Raw genomic sequence first — 11156 nt, forward strand, 5'->3', positions numbered from 1 at the left:
TAAATTTTATTTTTATTCCCACTTCCATTTTTGCTATATTCAAATGTTATGATTTGTCAATATATTCAAATTACAAATTTAAATGTGTCAATATCAAAGGGTTTATCAAAGTAAAAGTACATTCGCGATAATAATAAAGTGAAAACTTTTATATTAAATATCGTTTTAGATATTATAATACATGAAATTATATAAGCATAAAAACATACCTTAAGAATATAATAATGTAAAAAATCTGTTCATAATAACGGGTGGATATTGTTAACTTGTGAAGTTTTTTAAGCTAAGTAAAAGAAAAAAGTTATACCGAGTTAAGAAGAGAAACGTCGAATAATATTAATAAATTTAATGAAAATTATTCAATAAAGGTAAAGATATCTAAATTAAAATACAAATTACTTCCATTCAAATGTCGCGGTGAACTAAAGATGGGTGGAGTCGGTCTCGTACAGGATTCGCGTTTAATTAATTTTTTACCTGCATCTACTCCCATTAGATATCTTGTAGGGATGCAGCAGGATACAGCTTCTACGTTATTGTCTTTTGATAAATGATATTATTCTCGTTTTTTATATCACTCCGTTTTCATTTTTTATATTAAAATTATTTTTATTTTAAATTGATATATTTATATCTTTTTCATATGTTTTCTTATACTAAATACTTGTTTTATTATTAATCTTTATTATTAAATAATTTTCGTTCTAAATAAAAATGTAATAATTTAATATCATATTATAAATATAAAAAATATATCTACAAAAATATGTAATGTAAAAAAAAAAAATGTAATGCTTAAATTATTTAGTTTTTGAGGTTTCAATGCCAGATATATAGTGCTTTTTAATTCAATTATAACTAAAATATTTAATTTTGTGAAAATAGATAGTATCTGTTGGGAATATATTTATTTTAATTAAACTACTGAACATACAATACATACAATACATACGTATACACAGACATATGCTGGATCATATTTTGGACTAGTTTTAATATGTTCTTTTACATAATATATATATGAAATTCATACAGATTGCAGAATATGTAATTAAATTAGTTTATTAAAAGATTTCTAATTCTATGGTTACTAACTACGTATTATCTTCCTTGATATTATACATGCTGGATATGATATCCTTCCTTATAATTTAAAATGCTGGAATAATCTAGCATTTTCAAATACAATTTAGAAATGTTCCAAATTTTTTAAAATTTTAGAATCTAACAATTTCCACCTATAAATACATTTTCAAAATTTGAAACAAGTAAAAAGCCAAAAGTCGTTTTAGTATTAGTTACTGTTATTAATTCTACAGATTTTTAAATATTTTCAATATGTAAATTAATATGTTATACGGCTAATTGACATAAAATAACATTTGTTCTTTTCTTTCTGTGAAACATTATTTGTTCTTTTCTTCGCGTACCAATGTTTGAAATTGTTTGAATAACATATACAATTGTACTGTACAATTGTACGATAAATAATTTTTAACCATATTTCCAGAAATATATTTTCAGATGTGTAGGTGATAATGCCATCTGCAGGAACAAATTGCTTGAGTTGTCTTTATTATTCTATGTTCGCACAATGGTGTACGAAGTTCCTTCTAAAATACTGTTGTTCATTGGTCGTATGTATGAATTTCATAGTGTTCGCAGGTTACAATAAATCAGACAATTTTTCAATTAAAGTTGAATTAAGATTGGAATTGTAGTGTAGTGTGCAAGGACCATTAATCGTAAGATACAGAATCGAGAACTATTTAATGGATCCGACTATCGGTTGGTATCAACCGGAGCAGTTCGGCCCTGCTAAGGATTTGTGGTTACACATTTGGGAAGCTGAGAAAGGCCTGGATATTTTAACGTTGAAAAACGACTCGTCTTCGAATGTAATGGGAATGAAGCTTCAACAAGACTTCATGTCCTTGGATTCTCTTAATTCTCGTACAGGGGACCGCATGCAACATAATACTTGCAGCAACTATTATAATCCATCTCGTAGGAAAGGTGATAATCGTGCTAGTACCTACGGCATGAACTACAATTACGATGCCTTAGTTGGCGAATACGGCGGTTGCCCATGGCGGGTACCTAATAAACATTATTCGAAGGGTGTTATTGGGTAAGTTTTGTTATCGAGTTTTCATCTATATATATACTGTTTGTCTTATGAAAGTTAAATTATTTGCCTTTTTGTAGTTTGTCCATATGGGTGTGATTAAGGTTATGTATGTTCACGCTCGTTTACAAATAGGGTATAGCAAGGTCCCTTTATAATTAGATATGCTACAAATGCAAATCTACTTTTTTTTAAATAATGAATACAACTTATTTGATTGAATAATATTTTTCAATTATTCCATGTTTTTAAAAATGCAAAATTTTGCCAATGCATTTTTAGTTTTTACTAAATCTATAATGATTTTGTAAACACACGTGGATGTTTATATAATACGATTATTTATGTTTGTAGTCACAACAATCAAATTTTTTCCAAATTAGAAAATATTAGAGATAAATTTAGATAAATAATAAAGTAGTATTAAAAATTTTGTCTATTGAATTTTTTAATTTCTCTATTTAATGTACAGTAAAACATGTTTGTCTATAAAAAGGTGTATTCTATTTTTTGTAATAATATTTTTTTTTATAAACACACAACGCCTGTTATTTATTCAGCAAATAACATATAAACTATTATTTTATATATTTAAGTATTAAATGAAATTTTTTAAATATTTATCTTTTAATTTTTTGTATTATTATATCTTACTTCATTTTATATTCTGTTATTTATACATCTCTGTATAAAATTTAAAATTTTATTAAGAATATTTTTAAAATATAGAAAGATATGTAGAAAAACTTATTTATTTTAATACTTTGTATTAAATACTATACTGTATGAAATACTAAGTATTAAAAATTTTCCATTTAAATTCAAAATATATTTGTATAATTATTAAATATAAGAATATATAAATGTACTATTTATTTGTTCTAAGATGTGAAAAAATAAGTTTATTATCTGTTACACATTTTGGTGATTCTTGAATTAAAAAATTTGTATTATATATTAAACATATTTTTTCATATTCTACGCTATATAAAATATGCACTTGTAAATGAAAATTTATATAACAGAAAAGCTGTAATAAAAGTACGTATATTTCTTTATGTTTCTTAATTTTTAATACTAAATAAAAAATAAATAATTACTATAACATTTCTTTTTATCTCTTGTTATATTGTTAATTATATTGTTAATTATTGTGAATGTTAATATAAATAAAAAATTATCATCAACAGATTATATTTTTATATTTAGATTACATGAAGAAATTGAAGATTTTTTTGCTTATATGTGTCCCTCTAATGAAGAACATAGTTTACGAATGCGTGTTGTCAAAAGGATAGAACAAGTAATATATGATCTCTGGCAAGATTCTAAGGTTGAAGTATTTGGCAGCTTCCGCACTGGTTTATATTTACCTACAAGGTACGTATCATTGTACATATTTAAAATGGAATGTATTTAGTAATGTATTCACATGTAAAATATATAGATAACTTTTAAATAAATTAGTATTTTATATATATATACATTAGTGTTTTATATACATATATATAAATGTATATATATAAATCCATAATTATGTCAAATAATACTAAATAACATAAACTTATCTTTAATAAGTCTTATACATTGATTAATACTTTGTATATATTATTGATGACATTATGTGTAATACAAACATATACATTATTAATTATCATACTAAAATTCTTTAAATGGATAAGATTTATACTTATTTTTAGTGATATAGATTTAGTAGTAATAGGAATGTGGACAAATCTTCCATTACGTACTTTGGAACGTGCTTTATTGGATCAAAATATAGCTGAACCATCTTCTATTAAAGTTTTGGATAAAGCTAGTGTCCCAATTGTAAAGTTGACTGATAAAGAAACTGAGATTAAAGTAGATATCAGTTTTAATATGAATAATGGCGTTAAATCTGCAGAATTGATAAATTCTTTTAAAAAGAGGTTTCCAGTACTGGAAAAATTAGTAATGGTATTAAAACAATTCTTGTTACAAAGAGACCTGAATGAAGTGTTTACTGGTGGAATTTCCTCGTATAGTTTAATACTTATGACTATCAGTTTTTTACAGGTAAAATGTTAATATTTTTGTTTCAAATGTAGAAATAAGAATTAATTGCTGCACAAATTTTTTAATCATATGCAAAATAAATAATGTAATAATACTAAAAAGTTATGCTTTATAAGACTTATATATTAGTATTTTGGGTTATAAAAATGAATTTATGTTTTTTGAAATAGACAATTAATCTTTTCCTACCATGTGGATGAAATTTTATTTCAGTTACATCCCAGACAAAATGCTTATTGCTCAAGTGCTAATCTTGGGGTGCTGTTAATAGAATTTTTGGAATTATATGGTAGGAAATTTAATTATGTTAAAACAGGAATTCGTGTAAAAGATGGTGGTACTTACATATCGAAAGAAGAGGTAAAATATATCTATATGATAGTAAAAATTGTACATCTGATAAAATGGTATATAAAACAAGTATTACATTTATTTTTAAAGAATGATATCTTTTATATGAAGTATTGAATGTTTTTATTTATTATATACATGTATGTATTTGTTCAGTACATTACAAGTGAATCTCATATCTCATATTAATTTATTTATTATATATTTTTATTTATTATATACATGTATGTATTTGTTCAGTACATTACAAGTGAATCTCATATCTCATATTAATTTATTTATTATATATTTTTATTTATTATATACATGTATGTATTTGTTCAGTACATTACAAGTGAATCTCATATCTCATATTAATTTTAGGTTCAAAGAGATATGATAGATGGCCATCGACCTTCTTTATTATGCATAGAAGATCCACTTACACCAGGGAATGATATTGGTCGTAGTAGTTATGGTGCTCTGTATGTAAAAGACGCATTTGATTGGGCTTATTATGTCCTCTCACAAGCAGTTAGTCCTTTAAATATTTTAGTTAATGATGCAAATAAAATAAGGTAAGATTATTTACAATATTTATGTCTTTTTTTATATTTTATGATTCAATCAATTATTTTCTAAAAATATATTTTATGCAGTATACTAGGAAGAATAATTCGCGTGACAGATGAAGTAATAGAATATCGCAAATGGATTAAAGAAACATTCCCACTACCTTTGAGTGAGGTAGATTCATTATCAAGTTCTACTGCATCTGATGCTTCAACATTATCTGCACCAGCTAGTGATACGGTACAAAATTCTAACTTGTTAAGATAGAACAAAGTAATTGTTATAAATTAATCATACTTTCAATTTCCTTTAATACATCTTCAATTTCATCAGGATTCCGAGTGTAGTCGTGGAAATTCTCCTAATGCTAGTGGAAAAGGAGAAGATAGAAATAAAGGAAGACATGTATATAATAATCAACATACTCATCATTCACAATGGAAAAAGCCATTTAAAGGAACTGCTCATGGTATGTAGTCATATTAAATTCTTAAATATTTATATATTTCATAATCTACAGTTATTATAACATTTTTGGATGTTTTTGATTATTTGTTTGAATGAACTTTATATGTTTGAAACTTATGTACTTCAAAAGTATGTATTTGCTACAGGTAATCACCATCATAGTTCCAGAGGAAACTATCATCATCGTGGAATAAATAATAATATAAGTGGACAAAGTAAAGCAAAACACTCTCTTCACAGTAATGGAAATAATAATAATAGCCATAGTCCAAGTTCAAGATCACAAACCGTTAAGCGAAAAAAACAGTGCATTACACCTCGTGGTACTGGAGATTGTGTACGGTGATGAAACGTGTAAAATAATGTTGGACTTTGTTTCACATTTAAGTAGAGAGCTCAATATCATAATTGTGTGGTGAAAAGACATTGATTAACTTTCATCACGCAACTAAATTATCCTTTCCACATTAGGGGGGCTCTGTGTCTAGAATTATAGAGTTGATATACTCTATATTACATTTTTCTTATATGGACAAGCAAGTGGCCCTGGTATAGTTAAGTTCTTCATTTCACCAGAACAATTTTTTATTCTGTACGAAAATTTACATACCAAAGACGTACAGAATTGTAATATAGATTGGTCTAGTTTTACTTTTATTTTGCATTACTGCACATATTACAAACAACATTAAAAAAGACGTGTAATATTTTATTAATTATTGTTTACAAAGTTACAATCTTATTGCAATCTTTGAATAGCAATTGTGTCCATAATCACGGTAAACTGATTGTAATACATTTATATAATACGAACGATATATACAAAGATTATTTACAGTGCAGTTTTCTTAAAGATTTCATGAAGTTGTAAAACAAACTCTATTAATGATGATAAAGACTTAGTTTTCTATACGGAACTATATTCTTATAACAAAGGGATAACAGAAAAATTGGTGATATTGGAACTTACCTATTGTAAATATTGTAATATATATTATCGAACATAGAAAAATAAGTCTAAGAGTTACCTACTACATTTTTTTTATTTTGTACGTATCTAAAATAGTGTTTGTTATAATAATTTTATCATTTAAGATCATGGATTAGTCCATGTACATGTGAGAATTACGTATTTTTTTGCTATGATATGTAAGTCCAGTAATTGTGAAAATGTTTTGGTATATCTTTCGGATTTTAATAAAGTTATAAGTTCGTGTGCTGATGATCAACAAATTTTGAATAAAAAATATTTTTGAAAATATTAACTTATTAAAGAAAAAAATGATACACTTTAGATTTTTACACTGTGTTCTTTAAAGTCGTAATTGTGCATAATGCTTTACTTTTTATACAGAATTACTGATTTCATAACACTAGTTTGTAATTTTTAGTCTCTCCTGAACAATAATACATTATTTTTATATTATGAGAATAATAGTAAGCATATACATTATGGTCGAATATTACAAATTCAATGCACGAATCAGACATTGCATTTAAACATATTTTGTGTTACTCTTTAAAATCTGAGCAACGTTTCAAAAATTTTGTATGTGACAATATATGCAGAAGGCCTTTGTATTATTGAAAACTATTATTGAAATGTATTTGTGAAAATCATCTTATATCTAATTTATTATTGAAAATTACATTCCGTTCTTCAATACAAATCTTTGTTCCTTAAATTGAAAAAAGATAACTGCGTAAAAATAGCAATTTACTAATTAAGGATCTTTATCCAGATTGCATTTTGTGTTAATGCAAGTTGTAATGTGATTCAAACAGTGTCTCCCATTAAATTCGAGTGCAGAGATCAATAACTTTATTATTCACTTTCCTCCAAACTTCTACTTCTTGCGCAGTATTCTATAATATTATTTATCAAAACATTGTTCATGGATAACATTGTAAGCTGTGATTCAATTTTATAATTAGAATGTCAATTAACCGTAACAACATACATATGTGTGTGTATACATGTATGTATGGTGTATATAAACCACAATGTGACCAGCAAAAAATGTGGATTTTACATTCTTAAAACTATGTAATTATTATTACTATTGTTATTGTTATTACCGCTGATTAGTCTGCAAGGATGATTACAAATTTTTCAATTAGAATCAAATTTTCGTAAGAATTTATTATTAATAATTTGTGATTTATGTTTATCTATTTTAAAAAATTATTTAAAAATGTAAAACACGATAAATTTAATAAACAGTAATAACAGGTTTTCTTGTATTATTATTATTATCTTTCTAATTTTAAATATTGTAGTCATAGATCTATTTCTAAAATTGCACAGTACAAAATAATAACAAGTAAATCATAAGCAAACTAACACATGTTTAGAATTGAGTTTGAGAGCTAAAATGATTCCTACTTTTAACATATAAAAATAAGATAGTGAGATGTAATAACAATAAGATAAAATAAAGCCTTCAAACACAAAGAAATAAATTAATTCTTAATTTATTTCTTTTTTGAACTATACAACTTGTACTATAATTACATTATTCTTTATTATGTTTCTTATTTTTATACAAGAAGAATGTATAGGATCTTTTATTTAAAAAGTTTAAAGATACGCGTTTACTTCAGAATAAAACTATCATGAGTTGTTCTCGAGAGTATTTCTCATTAACAAATCAGATAGTTCACTTTCGAGAAATATTCTCGAGAACAATTCGCGATAGTTTTACTCTCAAGTGAACGCGTACCTTTAAATTGATATACATAAAATGTCATTAAAAAGATTTATATTTAATTATAGTATTTTTTATTACATTATTTATTTTTTTAAACTAAAATACATATTTTACAGTAGATATTTTTTCATGTAATTCAATGTTAACCACTTATCTCAAGTAATTCTAACAAATTTTAACTAAAAAGATCGAAAGTAATAGGAATAAAAAAAATTACCCATATTATCATATTTGTGTTATTAAATAAATGATAATGTTAAACCGTAATGTGTTTATGCAATATAAAATATGTACAACTGCTGCTCGTTTAAGCATCCATAGTCCGAGATATTAGGACGTTCATTTGGGTGACTAGGAAGAATTCAAGTGAGAATGAGGAAAAGAAACAAGGAATATGAATGAGATATTGATACCCAATGATAATTTAACATTGATGACTATTTTGTAAACCTAATCAAATTAATTCAAGGAATTAATAGAAATAGTGATAGACACTAAGGTAGACCAAAATCCTGATGCATATAAGAACAGTATTTACAATTTATGCAGGATACAACTAAAAATTGCATAAAAAGATTTTATTTTGAGAGAAATATTTAATTTATTAATGTTTCTTCTTACTAACCTTACACAAAACATTTATATTAAACAATTGTTAGTGTATAATACACTATATTTTTTACTATGTTTTTAAACATAAGCAAATTGAATTTATTTTTTCGCGCTAATTCCACTAATAGGATTGACTTCAAGTATTTTCATACGTTCCAGTTGTGCAAGTCTGTTTTCCAAATTAAATGATTCTGGTAATGGCGGGTATGCTGTAAGATTATATATTATATAGTATTAAACAAATGCTATATTTAAATTTTTAGTATATTTAAAATAGAATATTTTTTACTATAATTGATTTACCTGCTGTATTAAGGTTTAAATAAAGAGAAATATATACTAAGAAATGTATATACTATTTTATTTTACTAATATATCTTATAAATAAATAAAGATAAATGTAATATATTTTATAAATATTATACATTTTTAAACTTACCAAAAGTTTTGAGAAACATTACTACCCAAAGACTAAAAGCTACACCAATGAGTGCAATTCCAATATGTCCTTTCCATTCTCCCGTTGAGGCTTGAAATTCACTAAATGTTTGACGGAAACTGGCTCGATATAATGCCTTTTTTTCTTCTATTGATAATTTCTTCCAATCACCTTTTTCTTTTTCTCGCAATGCCTGTATAAAGATTCACATTTTAATTTGGTTAATTCACATTTTTTATGTCTGATATTCATACTTGATGTGTATTTTAAACTAATAGATACTATAATATAAAAACTATAATAATATAGTTAAAACAATATAATTGAGATATTAATGTATAAGAAATTAATTGATTATAGAATGATATTTAAAGATAAAATATTATAAATTTAAAAGGCTATAAGTATAATAATTACTTTACCATTATGTCTGGAGTATTTGGTTTGAAACGAATTGCAGGCAAAGGAAAATCGCATCGATCTAAGTAAGCTGCTTCTCCATTCCATCCATGACCTACTATATCCCTATTACCAATTTTGTCAGGAACTCCAGATACTCCTGATAATCCACGAATGGAATTTGCACACTTTGGAGTATTTTGTCGCAAGCATAATAGCAATACCTTATTTGCCATTGTATGCTAAATCACACAAAAATACTAAATATAAAATGACATATACAAAATGAAATATTTCTTACTGTAGAATGTTTTCATAAATTTAACAAAAATAATTGGTCAATGTTAATGTAATTAATAAATATTATTTGCTATTTATTAAAAATTATAATATTTTTAGAACACAGCATAACACTTATATAGCTTATGAAACTATATCTAGGAATTTCATTTGGCAATTAAACATAAATTTCATTACGCATGTGTATAATACAAATTTTCAATTACAATCATGATCTAAACATACACACAAGAAATATTTTAGCAAAACATTAAAATAATATTTAAATATCAATATCAAAGTTATCAGTCAGTAAATTTGATCAAATATAAAATTATGAAAACAAATATCAGTAATTAAAAGTTATATAACTTCTAATATTAAATTTATGTGAAAGTACTTAATTTTAAGATAATGTTACATATTGATCGCCATTTTCATTTGTTATCTAACACATTAAATTTTATAAGAAAATTTAATAGACGAAACGATATACGTTTAGATCTAGTATAGTTAGTAGTTTATTACTTTAAAAATATACCTTTGGTTATCACTAATATCAACAATTAACAATGTATTTATTATGTAAAATTTTACCTTTTTTGCCGACCCTACCTCCAGGAGAACCGAAATGGCAACCAGTGTGATTAAGTCACAGTTCGATGCAATCACACATACAAGAACGGTCAATACCTTCATGCTACACACTTACACGCTGCATTACTATGTAGATATATCGAATTTTAAAGTATCGATACACAATAATCGAGTTTTAAATAGCAATTATTACAAATTAAGAAGTATTTAGTTCTCAATAAAATCGTTTTGTGGCAATAATTTTAGAAAAATTGAAAAAAATTTAATTCTAATGCACAATTTATCCCTTTGTATAATTCATATATTTTATATTATTTACATATGTATATTGTATATACATATAACTGTAATAGTTTATATTGCAATCGTAATTATAAACAAATGTTAATCTGTTTATGAATTGAATTGTTTTTTATTAATATTGTTCGCAAAGAAACAAAATAGAAATCAAATATACGATATTTTATTATATTATATACATCGAAATATATATATATATAAAGTTATTAGTTTCCGAAATGAATGATTATATTAAAAACTTGCAAATAGGAAAATATTAATA

The 11156-nt window shown here is 24.8% G+C and overlaps 2 protein-coding genes across 2 annotated transcripts; one reads left to right on the forward strand and one right to left on the reverse strand.

Annotated features, from left to right (window-relative positions):
- Nucleotides 1–1586: 1586 nt before the first annotated feature.
- LOC138188780 (terminal nucleotidyltransferase 4B) lies at nt 1587–7793 on the forward strand. Its single transcript, XM_069130821.1, has 8 exons — nt 1587–2131; nt 3338–3508; nt 3829–4186; nt 4400–4546; nt 4901–5094; nt 5176–5329; nt 5423–5558; nt 5704–7793. Exons 1-8 carry the CDS (start codon nt 1773–1775, stop codon nt 5901–5903), a joined length of 1719 nt encoding a protein of 572 aa, XP_068986922.1. The 5' UTR covers nt 1587–1772; the 3' UTR covers nt 5904–7793.
- Nucleotides 7794–8844: 1051 nt separating this feature from the next.
- Nucleotides 8845–10752, reverse strand: LOC138189377 (cytochrome c oxidase subunit 4 isoform 1, mitochondrial). Its single transcript, XM_069131442.1, has 4 exons — nt 10595–10752; nt 9742–9960; nt 9320–9512; nt 8845–9089 (listed from the first exon to the last, which is right to left on the reverse strand). Exons 1-4 carry the CDS (start codon nt 10694–10696, stop codon nt 8980–8982), a joined length of 624 nt encoding a protein of 207 aa, XP_068987543.1. The 5' UTR covers nt 10697–10752; the 3' UTR covers nt 8845–8979.
- Nucleotides 10753–11156: the final 404 nt, after the last annotated feature.

This window comes from Bombus flavifrons, chromosome 2 (genome assembly GCF_040668555.2).
Source record: "Bombus flavifrons isolate JBK064 chromosome 2, iyBomFlav1_principal, whole genome shotgun sequence".
NCBI lineage: Eukaryota > Metazoa > Arthropoda > Insecta > Hymenoptera > Apidae > Bombus > Bombus flavifrons.